This window comes from Opisthorchis viverrini (genome assembly GCF_000715545.1).
Source record: "Opisthorchis viverrini unplaced genomic scaffold opera_v5_22, whole genome shotgun sequence".
In the NCBI taxonomy this organism is placed as follows: Eukaryota; Metazoa; Platyhelminthes; class Trematoda; order Opisthorchiida; family Opisthorchiidae; genus Opisthorchis; species Opisthorchis viverrini.
Genome location: NW_008751678.1, coordinates 1,885,085 through 1,908,565, shown reverse-complemented (window position 1 = coordinate 1,908,565; position 23,481 = coordinate 1,885,085). Strand labels below are relative to the sequence as shown.

Genomic DNA, 23,481 nt, shown 5'->3' with positions numbered 1-23,481 from the left:
ATGCGCGCGCTCCAATTAAGGATGCGCACCACCTGCCGGAACGGCCCCGACTTTCAATTAGTCCCTCAACCTGGCTTAATCAACATTCCGTTTCGACTACTTGTGATAACTGGAACTAGCCTTCCATTTTTCGGTGTCATTATATGTACATTTCTCTCAGTTTTTTCCTCGTTCGACGAGGTGACAGAGTCTGTTTGTGGGGTAAGTCGATTTTTGCTACTAATAACTTTCAGGTCTCTAATTTTGTCCCCTCTATCAGTGCAGTAACAGGTATAACTCCACAGATTTACTTATGGAGGTATGCGATTGGTCTACACAGTGCTCCCCGGTTACTGCTTGCCGCTACATACTATCAGTACCACAAGTTTCTTCTTCGCCGCTGTGATCACCCCTGTTGTGGCACTCTTGTGGAACTGTCGCTTTTTTTCAATCTCGTTGATGTTATTACCTTTGTTGGTGTTGCATTCGTGTCGAACCGGGAGAATTTCCGTAATCTTTGCTGCTTTTTAATAACCTTTCTAGCTGTTCACGAGGGCATGTTCGTTGTGTTCTTATTCGCCTCGAGTTTGTACATGCTGACTGTGTTGGCGATACATCGAATCTGCAAGCGTGACAGTCTGCTCTCTCCCAGAGTTTGTTGTTATGTTGTGAGCTGACCAAATCTTTCTAGATGCAGCACTCGTATGCCGTCAAACTGATGTTCTTCATTTTGACCATGCTATTTATAGCGCTCCTTATATACCATATCTACTTTCATCGGCAAGAATGTCATCCTAATGGTATGTCCACGCGCTGAATTTTTGCTAATTTTTTTCAAAAATTTTTAATGGGCATCAATTCTTATCACGGTTGTGCAGCATTTTGTGCGCTGCATCTAACCTGATGGGTGTTTGACCGTTCGTCATTTCTCAACGATGAAATCAAACAGGGACTACAGTCCTGAAGCTCATTCCGGTTACAAATTCAGTCTAGCTTGATACATTACCAGGCGCCGGATAAAAGTGAAGGTACATACATGTATGGTAGTTTGGTGGGCCAAAAGGGTGAAGGAATAAATATTCTTCTTCACCAGGCAGTTGAAACCTTGTCGGTGAGATGTGTTCAGATTTTCCATAGATGTGGTCCATGAGCTGACTTATATTACTAATCTCCTGAGCCTGGCGTACCAGGCAAGTCTCGCCGTTCAAATCTGATTGTAACTCCCTGGTATGCAGAATGAAAAGAGAAGGCGAACAATATTGGGGACCCAAATCATCACTCCAGACGACACCTGTTTTGCTCTGTACCTCCTGTGGAAAAGGCAGAAAGATAATTGATTAAAATGGCCCCGTAAATTTCAGCGAGCACCTACCCTGATCTGAACCACTGTCTTTCAAGCTGTTTTGGCTCACTCGAGCTGCATTAACTCGATGATTCAAAGTTGGACATTTGAAGTAGCTCCACACAGTCTTCTGATATGACATTCACACTCAGGTCCTAATTTTTTAACAGTTTTTTAAGCTCCTTGTGATACTCTTTCCACATATGTTCTGCTGTTGGGTGCTCTCCGATATAGCATCATGGGGTCCCCAGGCCAATCTGTAGAGGTGGTATGTCCCTCGACCTATCTGTCTGTCATCTTCGTTCCTACTGTGTCCAAACCAATCGTAGTTGACGAATGGAACAGAAACGCTTGCTATTGTGGCTAATACTAGCTCAATTCTGATACCTGAATACTGAACAAAATAATAGTAGTCGTCCATTTGTAGCAGCTGCCATACCAACCGAAGGAAATGGTAGGTCTCGGAGAATGTCAGGTTGCCCAAGCTTAGATGAGAGCCGTTGTGCTAGATCAGGTTCGAACCACGAACCTTGTGACCAGTAAGTCCGTGTTTTAATCACTGAGCTATCTCGAACTCTAATCTCCGTCGGACACATGCTATTCATGTCACATTCAAAGAGTTCCAAATTTCATTGGGCATTGGCTGGTTAGTGTTGTAGTCAAACTTAGCGCAATCGATTCAACAATTTATCAAAGAGTTCCAAATTTCATTGGACATTGGCTGGTTAGTGTTGTAGTCAAACTTAGCGCAATCGATTCAATCAATTTATCAGCTATAAAGCGTGTATCATAAGCACATTGGTTCCAACTACCACAGATTCGACCATCAAAAGTGGAAGATTGTGGGACATACAGTAAAGCCTTGGAGGCTATGTGTTCAGTTATTTCGGAAAGAGGGTACCTACGCATTGAAGACGATAGCTTTAAATACATGATCGCTACTGAGTGTGCGATCGGTCCATGTCTGCGGGTGCCATCCACGGAGGCGGAAATTTTCTGTCTTACTCAGTCTACTGGTTAGTGTTTTCATACTTCGTTGCCACATCATACACTGTCCAACTCTTGGACGCCTCCACTCAACATGGGGCTGGAAGAAAAAAGCTCTGTGAGGCAGACGGATTATATGTCCTAACCAGAGTAGCTTATGAAGCATGACTACTTCTCTGGTTGCGGAGGAGTTTTTTCTCTCTACGGCCATCTAGTGTATCCCAACATTGCCAATCTGATATTCCCATCAGACCCGACCAATGCTTCCCAGACACCGATGGTCAAACACTGACAGCTTTCGTATGCTTTCTGCGCGTAGAAGCCAAGTTTCTGATCCGTAAAGCAGCATGGAACACACAACCACAGTGTAAACTCTGGCCTTAACAAGCACTGGCCTCACGCCGGCGCCATAGGTATCACCTGGGAAAGCCTACTCGACTAGCGAAATGCTCTTATTTACAGCCTGCTCATCGGAACTTATACAACTACCCAGGTGGACAAATTTATCTACCACGCACATTGGCTCGCCTGCAAGCATGAGGTTTGGGTTTGGTCCCACCCAGTCTTGTAACAGCACTTTGCAGGTGTAAAGTTCATGCCCAATCGTGCAGCAAAATTATTTGGTTTATTTAACATGGTTTGTAGTTTTGAAGGATCTGAAACAGGAAGAGCCATGTCGTCCGCATACACAGTATCTTTGAGGGGACTCTCTGGGAGTATGTTGACCCCGGTAGTTTCAGAGTCTGGAAGAGGAATTTCAAGCAGCGCATCAACAACAAAGTTGAAGAGGAAAGGTGGGACGCCCCCACCGCTGGAGGGGGTAACCTCAGGTGAAAGCTTGGCGTATACTCGTACCCGTCCATAGGAGTTCGCGTACAGTGTCTCCATAAGGGCTTTAAAATTGGAAAGGACATCGTTGGTCGCCAGACACTGCCACACGTAACGTTATGCGAAATGCGATTTTACTCTGTTTATCTTGCACCATTTAATGACGCGCGCAGTGCCAGCAGTCCAAATACATGTAGTGAGTGCGCCTCAGCTGGCTGTTGCCGCTTTCTCAAAATTCAAGAAACAGGGCGAAATTGAGGGATGGAATGAATCTGTTCGCGAAGTAGGTGATACAGTGGCACGAAACCCTCAGAGGTTGCTCTCTGCTGTTGATCATTTTGGAAGATTGATGTGCTGTTGGTAATGAAGTTGCTGTTGTCATGGATGAACCTGCCTCCCAGCAGTGTATCTACCCTCGCCCGGGATAGCTTGTTTTCGTTACCGTCATTGTTTCCGAACTGCAGGTCAGGTGTATTGAGCGAACCACCACTACGTCAGCCTGAAGAACAGTGCAACAGTTTTCTCGTGAGCGATTTCGGTTTGTTAGACAGACTTGATTATGGATCTTGTTCCTCTAAGAGATATCTTAATTGTGTCGTGCCCATTCGAATGGAAACTAGTTGACAAGTGTTTTGTTGTGGACACTGTCCGGTAATGGGCTTCCTTCATCTGCTTCGGACGTTACAATTTTAGCACATCCCGACACTTGCGAGTATCGTTAATTCTTTAATTAGTCTGTTGCTGTTTGGTTCTTGTAAACTTATTATTTATTGACATCTTTGGTGGATGAAATGTTTGCTTAATGATGCTTGAGGGATTTCCAAAGTATCTTTGTATTGTGGAACTTCACCTAGGAATCATCATTTTAATTTCATCTGGACGACGAAAAGGTTAATATCAAAGAAGTGTTGTTGTTGTTGCTGAAGTTTATCCTCAACGAGTAAACCCACTGACGCGCCTGGTGGTTTATGCGGAATACAATATTATAAATAAGGTAAATATTCTGCACCTTTTCCGAAAATAATTCTCGGATGACCTATTTACGACTCATCGCACTATTTATAGGCGTGCCACCACCCTTTGTGTTGGTTTACATGAATTATATAAAACATGTTTTTGTTTTCTGTTAAACACCTGCGGAGGCGTGAGTTTTATGGACCACTTTGTGCAAGCCACTGGATGCCAATCAAAACGGGTCCTTTAGGCATAATTCTGCGCACTGAAAAATGGATGGAACGTAACATTTCAACGCCAAATGGATTTCCGCTGTGGTTAGATTAGTCTTTATTTGGCTACTTCACAGAAGGCAGCTGAATAGATCTGCAACTGCTATTCGCAAGACAATGAGTCAAGGCAGGAAGATTATTTCATTTTGTCGAAAAAGTTCAGCGTGTAAACATTATTGCCCGCAAAGCTCACCCATTGCTGTTACTTTAGTATATTTCAGTCCTCCCCAAGAAATGCTATCACTTGGAAATTGGGCATTGAGCCCATTCCTGAGAATGGTCTCGTTGGAGGCTCCTGGTTTGCTAGCTAAAACATCACAAAAGTAATTGGTTTACTGTCCGAATGATTCATACGGAGCGTATGTGTGACGATGTCGCTGTGAATGGGGATCTAAGGGCGGTAATTTGATGGAAAGATTGTGGGCTGCTATTCTGTCCTGTAAATATGCAGTAGCTGTGCAAGAGTTGTTGAACCAATTGGTGACAGATATTTCGTTGTGTAATGTTGTGCAAAGTATCTTTTCAATGCTAGGATGAGCCACGATTTGTGGTCACCGTCAGTGTTTGCATGCTCGAATTTGGTGAATTTGTGTTACCTGGGGACTGATAAAGTGCCCAAAAAAAAGATTGCGACAACCATGTCTGTAGTAACCACATTGAGGCATATCTAGCGACATCATATCAATCCCTTATTCAGAGGGCTCGTTTACCGCGTTGCTGCTCGCACAGTGATACGGTGTCTGAGAACCAGCTAATCTATGTTGAAAACCATCGTCTTTCATATTCATTGCGTACTACTATTCATGTCTGGTGGAAACATCGACTGAGCAGCAAAGTGTGTATAAGGAAGTTGTCTATCGTGTATGTCTCCTTTCACTTCTCTTCTTGCGTTTCCACTCCGAAGGATAGAAAATTCTTCCAGCTTGAATTTTCACATCAGCCTTCCTCTGGCTGAAATCCATGTGAGCGATGTATACGCATTTAGTGGACATTGTCCCGGAATCCCGTAAATTTTCCTGGTGGTGACAATGAATGTGCAAAATACAGCCTGCTATGCAGACCCAGATTCTTAGCCTAGTTGAACGCCACTAAATTTTGCGGGCGTCATGCGGAGGATAGCTCGCTGGTTGGACAGAGTTGAAATCGTGTCAAACTGGTCAATCGGAAAACAATGGTCGATAGGTTTACATAACCACTACAAAGAACTCGCATCTTACAATGCGTGCAGGACTGACGGAAACGTGTGCGTGGATAGTCACGAACATGCAGCTAGAATCAGCCGATTGGCGTGTTCGGGTGCCTTTGGATGAATGTCAACATGTACTATTGACAGATGCCTAGTGAAACCTTGGAAATGACGTGTGACAGTGGATAGGGTTAAGAGTCATCTCAACTTTTGGTTATTCTCATAGAAATCTGGAAGATCATTAATTCTGTCGACTACTGGCAATTAAGTCCCCTTTGTGTGCTCTTAGAGTCATTTGTCGGTCGATCGCCAGTTGATCACATAGTCCTATGACTACTTCGTCTTTCTAATCTGTGAGCCACGTCAATAATACTATTTGCTTGCAGGAACGTAGTGCTGTTATACATTTCAGATGCCAAAACCTGGAAAACTGACTACGATATTAACAGACATTTTAGAACTTGTGAGTTCCATATGTCGGGCGGGAATAGCGCAACGCTTGTTACCTAGTGCTATCAGAGCTAAAGAACTCGTATGCTCGATCTTCGTTAGATTAGTGCAGATATATTGGTGTTGTTGGAAGCGTCGGTGAGTGTGGAAGAGCCAGAGGTGTCCACCTATTATTGCTTATTTGGTTGATGGGGAGTGAGTTTCGAGGAATGGAGAAATTATGACACCTCTGGAGAGCAAACGCTCCAGTGAAGCCGCAATAAATACCAATAGGGCGTTCTATTGATGTCTATACCACAACGGTTGCCACCGAGTCCTGGTAGCAGAGTAACAGATAGGAATAAGAAACACAGTGAGGCAACCTTACTGAAAGGAATCCCTGAGTGTCTGGCGGAAGACCCGTTATTTTACAAACTCACCTTTGGGAATTGTCTGGCTATACACTCGTTACGTTTTCGGAGGTCGTTTTCAAACTGTACCCCATGCATATTCGTCAATTCCCACGAACTTACAAGATTTATCTTTTCATTGGACAGCATTCAGCTGGTTTTCTGCAACAGAGTACGGAATCGCCATCGCTAACATGGGGTTTCACATGACAGCTGCTTATGACTTTCAGGATCTGATGCTGACCACGACGCTGAAGAAACCTTATTCCGGATGAATTCTAACCAATAACACCAATTCTGTCGTTTTTCATTCATCCGCACTTTCTCTAGACCCCAATGTTTATGTACTTTGCATATCATCCTGAATTCCCCATCTGGATTCTGTTCTGAGGGATTCCATCATTCGGCAGATTGGCTTATTTTGATCATTTTTCATAGTCTTTGATTGACCTCGCAACAGTAGTGTAATTTTCTACATGTGCTTGGCTTAGCATTTACGCGGATCGCTTGTTACAAATTTTGACTCGTTCTTTTCTACTACGGGTTTTTCCAATCCATCCTGTGGATGCACCGACATGTGATGTGACATTCCAGTGTTTTTGACTATGTGCTGGCACATGTTTGTCTCCCTTATTGAATCAACTGAGCAACGCGTACAAATAATCCCCGTGACAAATTTTCGATCTGACAATGTGCTGCTGTGATTTCGCTTATAGGTCTTACTGAGGGCCAGTCGACCCAATTTCGCTGCTATTGTGCCATTTATTTTATTACTGCCACTTGATTTTCACAGTCGATTTCATTCGCTTGCTGAGGTTGTTTATATTATGTATCTTGCTTAAATTGTTTTGCTTTTTGGGAATTCCCTTACCAAGAGTTTGCAGGATTTTCTAGTAATGGTCATGTATGACGAAATAAAATACTTCATATAGCTTTTTTTCTTGTTTGTTGAATTGTTTGCCTGGATTGGCTGTCTGACGACCGAAATCATGCTTGATGTTCATCTTTGTAATCGTGTTGTGGTGGTTTCACACCGTACACAGCTTTGGTGTTTTTCAGCTTATTTGAATGAAACAGCCACGCTACGAGAAGAAAGTCGCCATTGAAAAGTGAGTCGTTATTGTGGTGTGGCATTTTTCGAGCTCTATGTGTTAGGTAAAACACATCACAGTGTCTACCGTTTGGTACAGTGATTCTTTTGCGTGTGACTTGAGAGCTATGAAGCTCAGAATGATTTGGATTCGAATGTCTAACCGAAAAATCAGTTATTTAAATCCACTCTGGTTTATTATTTTCTGATAGGCTTGGTTAACTCAGTAGCATCACCGAATTCGAGCTTTATTCACGTTTCCTTGATGCATATGTACCGCAAGAATGGCACAGCCAAACAGTATGATCTTTTAAAAACATCTATACATGTGTGATCTCACGCGACCCACTTCAATCCAACTTGTCGTGCAACAGTGACAGCTGATTATTAGTTTATTCATTGCACGTGACTTACCTGTCCACCCGCGCGCAGTTTGCTGTTGTGAGAAAATTCTCCGTGGTACTTATTCCACTCTGGCGTTTCTGACCCCATACTGAACGAGGGATCATGTTCTCGACTACGTGCCCATCCTCTGGTTTGAAACTCATGAGCATTCCGAAATACTGCCATTTCATGTAGCCCATATGAGTATGTTCTAGGAACACTCTTTCCTTGAGTTTCGGTTACCAGAACAGTCCATACTTCGATGCTGTCTCAAGTGGTGGATTAGTAACAAAAGATGTTATCTCTGGAAGGTCCAATCATGACCGGTGCATGGGCCATTAATTAAATCTTATTAAGGATGAAAGGCAGTTTGTCAAATGTACCGCTGCAGACCCATGGGAATCAAGCCAAACCAACTGGTGCGAAAAAAGGACGTTTCTAAGAACTGCAGTTCGGACAAGCTGGCGGTCAATTTACCTCATCTTTCAGTTATTTCCCATGACCTACACTGCTGTGAAAAATACGATGCTCGAGACCTTCGGGAGCAGGATATTTGAGATAAAGGTGTCTAATCGTCCAGCTGTGACACTCGATGGATATTTGTCATGCAACCCAAAGGACGCGCGAGGGCTGAAATACTGCTAGATCATCCGAGTTTAGGCTTGGTAGTTGTAAGGAGTCGGCATCCATAATGCTTATCAGTTTCACTAACTCAGTAAGAACAAACTCATTCCTAATCAGTGGCCTTGTATGAAAAGAGAGTCATTGTTTCCACTGTTCCATATGGCACTTAGCACATGTTTAGCCCTCGTGCTACTCGGACGTGGCGAATGTCTAAACAGTGCTGCATCCTCGTTTTCACTCCTATGGGATGATTGGTTACGTTGGTTATTTCCTACTTTCCCACTTTTTCCAGCGGAATCTCCAGTGGTGTTCTGTACTGGATGATGATTCCTTGCTGAAGATGAAGCCTGGACTAAGGTGCCCAATATCTCCTGGGTGAGGTCTCGACCAAGACAAAAAACTGTTTAACACCAGTGATTCGTTTTTGTGAAACCACCCGAATTATGAATTAGAAATCAATGATAATCGGTGATTAACTACCTTGCCACCAAAACACGAAGACTGAGATACTGCCAGGTTGCTAAAGCTTAGACAGGAGCGATCGATACACCTTGGTTTGGTTCGAACCACGGAACTTCCGGTCAATAATTTCGCGCCTTAACTATTGAGCTATCTGGAGCTCCAAAATTGGAACCTGGTTTAAAATTGGACTGTCATTTGAGGGTTCGTGGCCTGAACCCACCCCTAGCTTTTATCATCGTCATCACCAGCACCATTGAGACAGCGATATCAGTGTTGACACTGATGCTTCACTGTCTAGCTTACGTCAAGCATCTGATATGTCCATATCTCCAAGCGTTCAATCAGACAATCTGCAAAGAAACTGACAGCACGAACACCATTGACATCGATCAGCCGCTATTTCATGCAGTCTCATGCAGTCCCATCCTGGGAGGTGTACAACACCAACAACAACCAAACTCTTCGTGATCTCTTTCGTGCCCTTCTGCCAAGTCATAAGTTCTCCACCCCGCGGTTCGCACCATTCTGAAGGAGGCACAGAGAACAACACTCGTCTCGGTAGACGGGGTTTCGGCATGCGCTGCACATGGCCCAGCCATCGTAGTCAATGGCGCTGGATGTTTTCCGCGAATAAAGTACTTGCTGTACAACCAAATACCCGTTTTCCGATCACTCGTTAATTATCCGTTGACGCCATCCGTCCCGCAACGCTTCTGAGGCATCGTTGGTAAAAATCCTGAAGACACCAACATCATGTATTCGCAGAGGCCACGTCTCGCAGCCATACAACAAGACAACCACGTACACGCAAACCTTAAGATCTAATTACGTCACAAGTGACACAAATCGGCTTTTGAGACTCTTGCACTGACTTCATCAGACACTTCTGTAAGAGCTAATACAACTACTGAGGTATGTAAAATTACACACAACTTCAAGTGATTCTCTTGGGATTGTAAGGGGTTTGTTCAGAGACTTTATGTTCTGAAGCATGACTTTGTACTCGGAAGGTGCAAGGCATATGCTGAAAGATGGTATAGCGGTTGTCAGTCTACTCAGGAGGGATTGTGCTTCACCTTGGTCCTCAAATATGATGGCGATGTCGTCTGCGTACTCCATGTTGATAAGAAGTAAGAATTTGAACACTCCCGAAAGTATGAACATGGGGACCGGATTATGTTCACGAACTGTTGGGGTGTACCCTTTGAGCAAGCGTGGTTAACACACCTGACCGATCGACAGAATCGAACGCACCCTTGAAGTGAAGAACACCAATATTGTGGGTCATATGTACACATGGTCTAACACGAGTGTGAAGATGTAATTGACACAGCCTGCACTCGTTTGATGCTCACGGGTGAGGGATTCGAGTGCCGCCTTGAGACGCCGAAGAATCAATGACGCCAGAAGCCTTGTTACAAAGGGATTTAAACTAAAATTGAATGTGGTTACCACATTCGTTGCGAGTATCGATACACCACAGCTATCTGGAACGGTCTCTGTCTCCCAGATTGACCCAAATGGGCTAAAGAGACACTAGCTGAGGAATCTACCACGATCCCCTGTTTATTTTCAGGTTCTTGTTTCTTTTGGGTTGAAAAATTGTCTATCCCGTCTTTATTATCAGGGAAATTTTATGCGAACCGAATGTGGCGTTTGCATTTCACTGTTTCCTTGCACGAAGATATCCGTCCGAAAGAAATTCACCTATAGTTAAGTACTGCTTTGCAAATTGACACGAAATTAACTCAGGACGCTAATGAATCAGTCCTCGACATGGAAGCATTTGAAACTCGTGATAAATTATCAACCGCGCTAGTATTGTAGCAAGGAAAAGGAATTTTCACCAGACACATGGTAATAAAGTAATAGTGTTCGTAGCCGTGTAACTAGTCATCCACTTGGGAGAAATGTCAGTATTCCAGAGAAAAGGTAAATGTTATATGGAGCAATGGCGGTGTAGCATAACAAACACTGGATGCCTCTGAACGTTTCAGTGAAGCGACTGGGGGAGCTTCATTTGGCCATATTCGGGATCAAATTAGGACAGTTGGGCTGAGGTGAGCTTTTATTTTATTCGAGAAGTATGACGCAACTGGCGCCAACTGTTAGCTGGTATGATTCTTCCAGCGGGCTAGAGATTTTACTATTGGTCATCTCAAAAAGGGTGCTCGTATCCTTTCACATCGCGAGAGTGCGCACACATGCCGGACCTAAGGCGACCTCGTGTGCAAGCTCACACTATTTGTCATTAATCATATGCATAAATGGAAATAGGTTTTTGAGGCACCTTGTGGGGAATCACTGCGCACAGCTAACAGTACCAACTTGTGTTTTCCACAGATGTTTTATGCGCTGAATGACCCGAGACCAACTGTAATGTTTCAGCGAATGGTAGATTTTTGAAGCAGAATCAAACATTTGTTGTCTTTTGTGCGAATTTAGATTTTGTAACTGAGCAGTTTAGTAGAGTCATGTTCATTCCCCATTAGGGATGCAACACAATCGGTCCGAAAGCCCCCAATACTACTGTGGATAAGTAGGAGAGGCTGTTCTGAAGCAGTGGGTCCGAATCGATTTCACTAAACACCCGGTAATCATGTGTTGTACACCACAACCTCTTTTACTTTCTGCAAATGCACTGCTCCTTAGGACTCTTCTTTATCATGGATCGATAGCCGCCACCTCGCGGACAGCCTCTTGGTGGAAGGCTCTTAGTACCATTGTCCGCGGTGATGTTTACACATCTGAAAGCGCCAGAGCATTAAACCGTTGATTATGTTTGCCAGTTCAGTTATGCCTTCACTGGAACACTCCAACCTATGTTTTGCCTCTTCCTAGTGCATCATTTTCTCCAGTCCGCTTCTGCTTGAACTGAGCTGTATTTGCATAGTTTCATACTGGTGACACCTACCAGTAGGTCTTCTTTTTGGTACACATCCTTTCATTTTCCTCTGCCAGTGCTTGACGCGGAATGTTCGCGGTAAGTAGGCGGTCCAGCAACTCCCCGCTCGCTTTCAGTTCACATAACCACCTAACCCCGGCCAGAATTTTCCCACTGGTGCTTCTCAAATGTGCTTATTTGGTCGAACTGGCGCAAATTTGGCATGCTACTTTACAGGATACTTCACGTTTTCGGTGCAAATATTTGACGTTCCAACAATGTATTCCGCCTTTTTTCCCAACCTAATGCAACATATTTTGGTGCCAACGCCACAGAGATGTTTCCTAGGAACTGTGATCAATTTAAGGCGTGGAATTGGCGCAGCTTCCTCTCTTCTGTCTGTAGTCATTATCCTCTGCTTCTAGTGCATTGTTGCTTCCACAACGCCCGACCAAGAGGTCCAACTTCCTCTGCCATGTGGTTCGTCAGTCTTATGTTCACATACTTCAAAATACTGATCAATACTATGAATACCAGTAAAATATGTGTAGTCGTCTATATGAATGTCTCTACTCTGTTGTCTCACCCGCACAACGGACAGTTATAGTTACTACCATACTGCGCAGTTTCGGGGCATCACTGGTCAAAACAAACTCAGCTCATCGCTGCTCTCTCTCTGTCATACACACACCGTATGTCAAGTTGTACCATTTCATTTGAAGACGTCCGTCAAACTAACCAGAAATGAGTTGACCCTCACGGTCAGAGATTGGCAGGAAGCACACTTAATGCTATTTCAGTCGACACGTTTCCGAAAAATGCGATGCATTCACTCGATTAACAGAAGTAACAAACCAAAAGCCATTTAGAATTTTTCAACGATCTTTTTACCACCTATTCACCCTAATCATGGGATATGCTTGCATTGTAATATATCTTTCGGTGAAGCGATGTCTCGCCCTATGTGTGTAGTCCAACCAGGAAGATGTGCCTGTCGATTAATTATCACGTGCTGTGATTTCCCGTTTGATATCAAAACAGAAAGGTCATGTCATTCGTTCTTTTTATCCTTTTTTCAGCTGCATTCGGTCCTTCATCATAAAATCAATACATGCAATAGTTCAGGCACGTAATGGCGTCGTATACAACACCAACTGCATTTCGGCTGTTGGAGCACGGAACAATCTGGTAAGTTTTCTCTGAAGCACAGTCCTTCCGAAATCCAAGCATCCTCTCCTTAAGGGGCTTTTTTCGCGAGGATCTGTTTTATCTTTGCACATATCTCGGTTACCGTACCGTAAAGGTTTTCGGCAAGTCTTCTGACTTCGCCCCCTAGACATTTAGGCGTACGTTGAGAAGTGATAAACTAGTGGATCGCACAATCAGAACAGAATAATGTGACTTACCACAAGCCAGAACATGGTTTAGTCGATTTGTTTGTGATCATAAAGTGCTGTGACATCATTACAGGTAGCTCGTCGGAGACCCCATTGTGGTAGGACCTTTAGCAGACTCAACTAAGAACAATCGGACAGCTGGATACAGTGATGCTTGATTCGGCAGACTGTTGGCCTGCTTTACTATTATGTTCACACTCCCATGGTGTACTATGGCTACTCGTGGTTTCGGTCAATACGATGACGACATTTCTAGCACCGTTGTATGTCTAGTATACCGATTTTTGACTGTTTTAAGGCATGAACCTAGATGGGGACAGTCAAAACTCGAACCCATGGGTGTCTTTCGGTAGACTAGTGACCTGCGTTACAAATGGGTCAAGCCGAGTTTTCATGGGTAGTGTAAACCATTGTAGCCGTAGATGAATTTGATTTAGATGCCAGTCACAGCAAATCACTGAGCAATTTTGCAGGCCGAACCCAGGCAGATGTATTATTGGGATTCGTGTAAACCGCTGGCGTGTTCCCTTCGAAATGTTGCGCTTTCGCCGGTCAAACACCACTCACAGAAAGGTCACTAACATGAAAACTTTGGGAATGAAATTGACCATAAGTCATCGACAAAAATGTAGGACGTCGGTCAGTTTCCTAAGACGCATCGTTCTCTCTTGTTTAATCCGTGTTTGGACAGCCTCTGCGCAACAGAATGCGTTCAGTCATGCTTAATATTCACCTTTAAAGGCGCCGTTTGGAGGTTGAACTCTGTAGCACAACATTCGAGAATCTTGCTTATCCGTACAACAGTGAGGAGCGATGTTATATCTGCTGATTCGCCACTCTGAGGTATCTGCTGCTGACCCGCTCCAGTGCCTAGTGTCGGAGAGAAAAGACTCACGGAAGGGAACACAACAGCTATATTCCAACAAAGCGGGTGCGAGAGCGTGAGTGCGTGTGTGTGCGAATGTACAATGGTCTCAAGCTATTTATTGGAGGGACGCTGTCTGAACTCGGTCCAATGCTGACGCACACGGTCTGGCTGCGATGTGTTGCATATTGCGGGGGCGTTGTCTGACCTTGATCAACGCTGACTCGTGCTGTCTGGGTTTGATAGAGGACTGTGACGCGCTGCATATTGAAGGGGTGTTGTCTGTCTGGTCAACATCTAGTGAAGCTGAGAGTATCGGTAGATTTCGGGCAATCAGTGGTTGCTTTCAGGAAGCTGACTTTCCTGCTAGGCGAGACGGCTTAAGTGGTTAGAGCGCGAATTTACTGACCGGAAGGACCGTGGTTCGAACCCGACCTCTGCCACTCGACTTCCCCTGTCTAGGCTTGGGCAACCTGGCAGCCCTCGTGCAACCTTCGAGTGGCATGGCAGCTATGCACCGAAAAGGTACTACAGTTGAACGATTATTTATTTTATTATTATTTACAGCAGTGATTCCAGGCGACGACGTGATCCGCCTTTTCCAGTAAAAACGTGGTTCTTTCTCCTTTCAGTGTCAAAACACCAGGTATTCTCGTAGCCAGTTGTCTAATACAGCTGCAGATAGCTGAACACTTACGCTGTGATAGGCAGAGAATGCGTACTGCTTGAAACTCTCATTGAGTGCAGTAAGAGCCAGAGTGGGTGGAGGTAGTGCCACGATTTCTATCAGGACGGCTGGTTGACTATTCGCTTGTCGTTTATAATATCGAATGTGTACGCAACTAACCTATCTGGGATTTAATCCTAAGTCGTTGCTTGTATGCAATCAATAGACAAGCTCGGTAAACTGGTTTCTTAAGTTTCGCATCTAAGGCTTTCAGTTTCTGACTTCTAAAGATAGGTTACTGTCCTGATTGCTTCTATGCTAATGGTAGGACTGGTAGTTCTGGACTTTGCGAAAGTTTGAAATGTCAATTTGTGGAGTATGGACTGATTGTGCTAAGTTACTGTGTTTTAAAGTGCCAGTCCATCTTGATTTTGTGATCACGTTTTTCAAAAGTCCTGTTTCTCTGAGTTGTTTGTTTGATTTCACATTGAAGATGGTAAACATTGAAGAGGATCCGGAAATCGGTGCTACTATAAAACAGACTCTGGATGCAGCGTTTCCGGTGCATGTGCACGACATTCTCAGTCTCGAAATCTCAACCGCTTGGCCGAACAACGGGCGTATGGTGGTCGAGGTTTGGCAGTTCCACCTGGACACTGCGGACAGGCTTACTACGCCAACCAATTCTGATCCTTCGCTCCAGTCTTCCCCTACCATCGAGCAAAAGCGTCCCGATGGAGATGGAGCGCAACAATCGGAAGAAATTCCCGTGGAAGATTTGCGTCAGTCTCGGTTGTTTGAAAAACTGGGCACGTTGTTAAAGGCCATAATTGTTGCCACACGCCTGTTACCTGGTAAGTTATTCGGGTTGTTTTTGATGAGGATAGACTTTTTGATTTTACCTACCTAACGGCGCCACCCAACAACCGAAAAGTTCTCCCTTTATTCATGCATGCAGACGTACATATTTCCGGAGGCAAAACGTCAGTACGGTTGGAACAGTAGTACAATATCCCACGTATATTGGAAATATTTTTAGTCTCTTTCATGGAGGTCGGGGGGCGAATCGAAGCCACAGTCAAACAATGCTGCCACTTTTAGATCATGCGCGAATTCAAACAGCAGTTGCTCCAAAAAGGACATGTATTATCGGTATTCGGCTTAAGGTTTCTTGATTTTTTCCATTGCAGCCACTGAATAGTAGAAACTCTAAAGTTACTCGAGTACATTTTGGTATCTGCAAGTTCTCGAACGGCTTCAGACGGTAATATCTACAAAGATTATTTGAACTTCAGTTTTTTTATTCCCATCTGCTCGAGGGTACATGGAAGATTCCCACCATTTTTCAGATTTCTATCAAAAACCCCGTTCACTTTTACTGGTACCGACTAAAACGTGTTGTTTTTGTTAGGTGGTTTCTTCTTTCAACTCTGAGCTTACCGGCATTTTCGTAATTCACGGTAATTGGCTGAGGTATGCAGCCCTTATCTCCTTGGAGGGCGACAAAAAATCTCCATAAATGATATCGATATTTCCATTCGGAATTTAGGTTGAACAGCTGCTATATTCTATATATCCTATCACAAACCAACAATCGCTTATTAGCAAACGGTTTGTCTCGGGTCAGTGATAGGCAGCATATTTTGCGTTATGCAATGGACATAACTGGGTCAATGGCACAGACGTAACTCAGAAACACTCACGGAATGTTCGTCTGGTTTCTGTCATCCGTGCTTTCGGACTAGATGTTTTTTTATGGAGGCAAGTTGTTTCTTACTGGATGGCCGAAAATTCTGTACGTGGAGAATTCGCAACAACCGGAGTCGTTTCAATCCCAATGTTTTTATAAACCGGGACTAGTTTTTCCCTCGTTTACTGCCCTCAAGTTGGCGAGTAAGGTTGTAGTGTATGAGAGTATCCCTACCGATTTCAACACACATGTATTTAATTAGTTTCAGTGTTCTGGAAAGGTTTTCGAGTGGAGTTTACGCCCAATGTTTAGATCACCTAGGACATCCGAAACACGGACCTTCCGGTCAGTAATCACTAAGCCATCTCAAGTCTTGGCGGATTGTGCTTTGATCAAATGGTATTTGTGGCTCTCTGTCAGGGCATGGACTGCAATTACTGGGTCTTAATGTTTGTGGAGTTGAATAGCATGCACACACTAGAATTACTATGTCACTTCCGAATCCTGGTACTGAACTCATGTTACCCGTGTCACCGATACTAGCTACTTACGTAAGTACTATGTAGTAAGTGGAGGAATAAGTATTATTTTTCACACGTATTCTGGCGATTGATAAACCCAGTGATTTCTCTCCTATCACAAAACTAACTGAGAGATTTGCAAAGATCAGAACTTTTCTCCTTACCCAGTTTTCAGTGCCTGTGGGTCCTTTTGCATCACCACAGCCAGCTACTTTAATGCATATATTGTGGATAAGTAAGCTAACCCACGCACGTTTAACTCTCTCCCGCTTTAGCCTATCGACTCTCCCGCAACCAGGACCCAGCCAAATATCAAATGTGCTATACACTCCGTCGTGGTCCAACCAATCTGTCAAGATTAGGACCAGACGTTCGAACTCAACAAATTGGGCGTCTGTTCTCCGGTCTAGCTATGAGGTCACCACCAAAGTCTCCTGCAACACCAACCCCTCGAATTCCGGGAACACAGACTGTGGTTACCGATAATCCTGATGATCCGGACAACTTGGAACGCGTCTTTCTGAGTTGCACAGTGTACTATCGACCCACTTTCCCGCCCGGCCCAAGTTTGCCTGCAAAACAGTTGAGCCATACTGTGACCAAAGTAAGTGCTTTAGGTGCGAGATGGCCCAAGTGGTTAGAGCGCGAATTTACTGACCGGAAGATCCGTGGTTCGAATCCGACCTCCGCCACTCGACTTCCCCTGTCTGGGATTGGGCAACCTGGCAGTATCCCAGCCCTCGTGCTTCCTTCGGGTGGCATGGCAGCTAGGCACCGGAAGGGTGCTACAGCTGAACGCTTCTTCTTCTTTTTAGGTGCGAATTGAATCGTCAGGCTGCACTTATTTCGATCCAGCACGATTGGTAGCGCTGCTCCTGAATCACGGCTAAGATCATGTGGGCATTTGTGTTTCCGTGTGTTTCTGCTTGCGTCGGTTTTCTGCCGCCAAATCCGCAATTTTTCCCTACCGTTCACATCCGTCCCTCTTATTTTTCAAAAACAGGGTGAGGCTCCACCCGGACTTCATAATAACTATCGACATGCAAGAGTTGGGGGCTACTTTACTGGCACTGATGGAAAGCTTGTCAGCTGTGCCCCTTTGTCACACTCTCCGTGAGTTGTTGTTGTACATTTCGGTCCCCCATTTGTCTACCGTTGTTTTTTTTGTATTCTTCGCCTGTGGTCGTTTTCTCGTACGAGTGTCCGATTGTGTACGCTGACAATTCTACAAATCATTCATAGTACTGATTGGTAAGATAAGCTTATGGTTACCTAATCCAGGTTTCAGCCACATCGCGTTCGTCATTTGCCATAGTACAATGCCTTCAGCTGTGGAGGTTATTAGGCGATAGCTATACCCGTCGGTGACAATCATGGTGAACACGAACATAAGTTATGCAGCATCCTTATAATTACTGACTTTCTCGTCCAGCTTTTCAGGCTCGCACAGCCGGGCGTTTTTTTGTGGAGAAACGTCTCTGTATACAGTGTGTAGTATAGTCCACTCAGTTTAGCAGTTTTTTCAGGAGCCCACATGGGCTGTTGTGTTTTCGTTACTATCGTTATTGTAGAGTGCAACATATAGTTTCGATCTGGGATTGACCTACATCGGTTGTTTTTCGCTGGTGTAGGATCAGCTTAGCGTGATAGGCTTAGGTGTGGGACGCTAACCATCATCCAGACCCTCAGTGACAACGCATGGCAAGCCGGAGATTTTCGACGGCAAAGCTGTTGTGTCCACAATGAAGGTTAAATGTCTCTGTTTAGATTATTTGGCCGTTTGTCGTACACTGGTGAGGGTCGATTAATGGGTCAGTGTGGAAACGGCTTTTGGCCTCATTATTTGATTTTAGTCAGGATACTTCATGCAAGGCAGTTCAAGCCTTGATAACTTTGTGTGGGTTCACCATAATCATCAAGTTTTGCTGACTCCTCTAATAGTCCACTCCACAGATGGACAGTACTCTAATTTACGACTTCATAACCAGTGGTTTATCTGTTCTCAATGAACTCCATGCATTTTCACCGTATTCCCGATTATGGCAATTAAAACCGAACAATGTATATAATCTTTCAAGCCGTGTCCGCCCAGCTTTCGCTGAGGATGGCCCAGAGGATCCTGCAGATGAACGCGGTTATCCCAGTCACTTATTCTTCGATCCGGATTATGATGGTCCTGTGAGTACTTTATACTTTCTGTATTGTGTTTTGTGCTTTTTTACCCATATCTGTTATTCTTTTGAAAACGTCATCCACGTAAACTGCGTCCACCACAGTTGTTTGGTGGTACCCTCCTCCAGAATGCGTCTACTTTTCATCCACACTTCGTGTGAATTTCGGTGAATTCCTAGCGTTGAGTTCCGTTGTCCATCTGTTGCAGCTTTTGTTTCAAACCCTACAAAAAGCTACAGTTGTCCAACTCTACGGCTACTTTTGGTTGGCCGCATGATGTTTCTGTAAGACTTTGGATTCTGAAAAGACGACCGCTCAGCTCGAAACATGTAGCTGTAAAGCTAATGATTGTATGTGGGCGAAGGCATCACCAGGATTCCCAAGTCTGTACAAGAGGACGAATAAGGTCCTCAACCAAAACTTTCGGCTCAAAAGCCTGACTGTGGGCTAGAGGCCGGCGTAACTCATCCGGAACAGTTCAACCGTCAAGGAACCAAAATCGCTATACTTGTTCCCACTCCCAATCTGGAGGACCAGGTTCCCATACTTGTCAGATTTCTATCCATTGTCCGGCGTGGTAGCAGAGACTGGATATTGCATTGATATTCTCCACTATAATTTAGTGGGTTACTCAGGTTCGCAGACTTGTGTGCTGCCATAAGGTACAGTCATTTCACATAGAGAATATATTGAGCAATATCAGGATAGCAATTACTAAACAGTTAAACGTGAAATACAACACACATTATCACAACAGAAGGGTAAAAGAGAAACCATAAGTTGGCACTCGACCGTGAGAACAGCATCCGAAACATATTGCTGTTGAGTGTGAACTCCAGGGAGGCTAGTCATCGTTGGCGAAGCACATAGGCAATACTTTACGCATCGATTATCTATTTTTGTCTAGCTGAGTGAAAACTCAGCTCCTTGGGTAACTTTTCTCTCTCTCTCTCTCTCTCTCTCTATATATATATATATATATATATATATATATATGCTGTCGGTAAAACCATAACATTGGCCAGCATCACCAGCAGCAGAGCTATTATTTAGAAATATCATACCAAAAGTGGTATTCTTTGGCACTTTTTCATATGGCATCTCATATATATATATATATATATATGGATCGAAAAAGTGTCGTTATTGAGAGATAGTCTTTAAATGGAGGATCACATACAGATTGGACAACTGTACAAACCACATGACACCCGAAGACATGTATGTACTATAGTATGTTTGCTAGAAAATGTGTTCGCGCTTTCATTAACAATTTTCATCGGTCCCTTTCTGAAATGAACTGCGACTGTTTCGTCTCAGTCCGTTCTCTTCAAAAGAGAACAGCATCCGTGTTTTTCCCTGAAGTTCATACAGTCCATCCTAAAAGGACGGACTAACTTTGATCCCTTCCGTGGACCATTTTGTCATTGGAGTACACATTGGACCGACTAACTGTGTTCTATTCTGGGGGGTGGGGAAAAATTCATCCCTGTTCACCATATTCGTGAGTTTGTTAGTCATCAATGTTTTACTAGTATAAATAGACCGCACCAAAGCATAGTGCACTATATTGCGAAGATGGATATCAACGGTTGGAAGGATACGAAAATGTTCTATCGTGCACTGATAGCCAAAATTCATATACAGATGCAATGCTTTATCTACTCTAGTTTGTCTCCCTTGTGATGATTCAGAACAGGTATCGTACGCGACCAGTACGGCATTTTCGGTGCCAGTTCGGTCGTGATGCCGCAAACTGTGAATCTGAGGGTTGTTTGGATATTATTCGAGCCGTCATGTTCGTTCTTTTACTGACCATATATTCGGGCGTTTTTATTCTTTTCAAGCACCCTCATGATTTCATGGACCCCAACTGGCCCGATGTGGATGACGATGAAGAGGATGACCCTCTGGATCACCATTCTAATGAATTGGACGGGAATTCCGACGCAGGTGAGGATACGGACATGAGCGAAACAATGTATCCAAAAGATCCGCCGAAGGAAGAGGAGCTAAACGGCGGGGATGACTGCCATGCAACAACGCCTGAGGATGAGAGTCGGAATGTCCCTTTGCAGCTACCGTTCAGTACAGTCGGTGTAAGTGGAGAGCACTGGACTCAACTGTTCGTTGAGCTGCGCCAGCGCACCAATCTTGATCTGTTCAAAGTGCCATCTAGTGGGAACACACCGGTCACCGGTGGTAATGCACAGGCCCAGTCTTCTTTGTTCGACGCGGATGCTCTGACTGAGGAACTGGAACGACACGAGAAAATTCTCAAAGAATTCGATGAATTCCTAGCCAAATTTTGCAGCATCGATTTTCCTCAACCACTCACGACAGCAAACGCGAATCGACTAAGCAAGGAGCTGGCCTGACCGGCCCATCTTTTGATACCGGTTTGCTAGTCCTGTTAATCAGTGGTCCATCCAGTCTCTTCGCCAGATTATCACTGCTTCTAGTACTTGATTTTCTCCACTCACTCATATTTTCATCCGATTGCTTTGGTTCGTGACGCATTCATATCATCTTTTGCCTTTTTTATGGTTTTGCTTTCCAATTTGTACATATGACCTCATCCGATCTGGTGAATTATTCCTGACGCAGACCGTTTTCATGAATGCAGTGGAGAGCATTTTTTCTCCATCCAAAATAGCGGAGCTTTTCCATTTTTCATCACGTTTTGTTTACACAGTGACGTAACACCACGGAATGGGAAACGTTCTGTGTACTTTCCAATGCTCCGCAGAAAATGACTCTACCTTAGGTGAGATCTGGGGTACACTACATACACAAGTGTAAGGAGGAAAGCAAACAGGCGAACGTCTCATATGCACATATTCTTTAAAATTGGAACATTTTCACGCATCCACCTGAAACTTCATGGATATTGCAAACGAACACTGCAAAGCGATTCCACAAGTTCCGTACTAAACTTCACCCTCCATTAGACGCCGGGCGGAGCTTCGAAAAGACCACAGACTACTCCAATGCCTCATCACAGCATCCCGGATTGCATCTCAGACGTGAGGCATGGAACACTGCCCAATTGGACAGAACGTGTACGGTCCAGAATATGTTCAACGTCAGTGTCGACAGTTGAGGGTGACAATAGCCACCCTAGGCCAATCATGCGCAAGATTGTATCTACCTGAAAACCACGCGCAGTATCAGTATGAGATGACGGGACCATGTGTTCCCAGCTAAAACATCGAGTAATCTATAGTCTGTAAGCCTAAAAGCGGTCTAAATCATCCGTCGGGTTAGCTAGTGTTATCACAGTCCCCAGTGTTCTCGTTTTTGGGGGAGCTCTTGAAAGCGTTCTGTAGCAGTCGTGCGTCAGTGACTACTCGACCTTATTTCGTTCGAGTTCTGTTTTAGGAGCAGTTCGGGATGCTGTATTTGAATTCATGGACAAACTCTCGACGACTGAGTATGAGAGCAACGCGTTGAGACGTATTTGATGGCTAGGAATTTGTGGGATTTTTCAGCTAGCGAGTAGCTAAAGTGAATGTAACCGGTCACTCGAATTCAGCGCAGGAGTGATGGGCTTAGGTTCCCACAAAACGGACTTTCATTTATACGACGGTGGTATCTGTGTGCATTGATTTGTACAGTCAAGAGGTACGTGATTACTTCAATCCCTTCAGTCCCAATGGGGATAACAAACATGGCTGTATCCTTCGCTTCGTTGGATCGCCTGCTGGATATACGCCGTAGTCGTGCACAGAAATGACCTCCAACGTTGATTTCCATTTTACTATTAGAAAGTTCGTTCGGTGCTGCGCTTACAAGTACAGTAGCTTACCAAACACACCTATCCTTGAGTTATTTGGATGAGAGACCATACACACTGAGTCAATGCGTCTTCTTTTCGGACAGATGTTCATTAAACTACCCGCATGAGGCTTAATTATGGCCTTACTAGCACAAAAATGAAAGTTTTATTGCGGAATTCGCCTAAACCCGCTTCGGAAACCATTCATCTTCCGAACATAATACTCGCCCAATGTCTACCGTTATGGATAGCCTAAGTATCTAGCCGTTCATCGGAAGGTAAAGGGACTGATGGTTGTGTATTTCCCCGGGTAAGGGCCTTGCGTTATACGACTCAGTATTGATTTCGAAAAAATAAATGGATTCGTATTCTCCGGTCCCCCTATTTAAGGACGTTTATGGGAAAGGTAACAAAAATACATGGGGTTGGAAGTATTGAATGTAGTAGCAATATTGTACATTGTTTTCGAAAGGAAGCAATCAACTTGAAAGAAGATTGTCTTGCGGAGTTTCCTGTGGGTTGTAAGGGTTGGTTAGCCGACAGTTTGTCCTGTCCTGTGG

General features: G+C 44.3%; 1 protein-coding gene across 1 annotated transcript; it reads left to right on the top strand.

The window, feature by feature from the left end:
- On the top strand, positions 1–21,861 carry T265_01981 (hypothetical protein; the record flags this gene model as incomplete). The annotated part of the gene is made up of 12 exons (XM_009166119.1): positions 1–201; positions 234–489; positions 523–632; positions 671–779; positions 6,535–7,496; positions 11,909–11,930; positions 12,911–13,019; positions 15,254–15,614; positions 17,247–17,575; positions 17,975–18,084; positions 19,050–19,149; positions 20,991–21,861. Coding segments are annotated over 8 exons (1,563 nt in total).
- Positions 21,862–23,481: the final 1,620 nt, after the last annotated feature.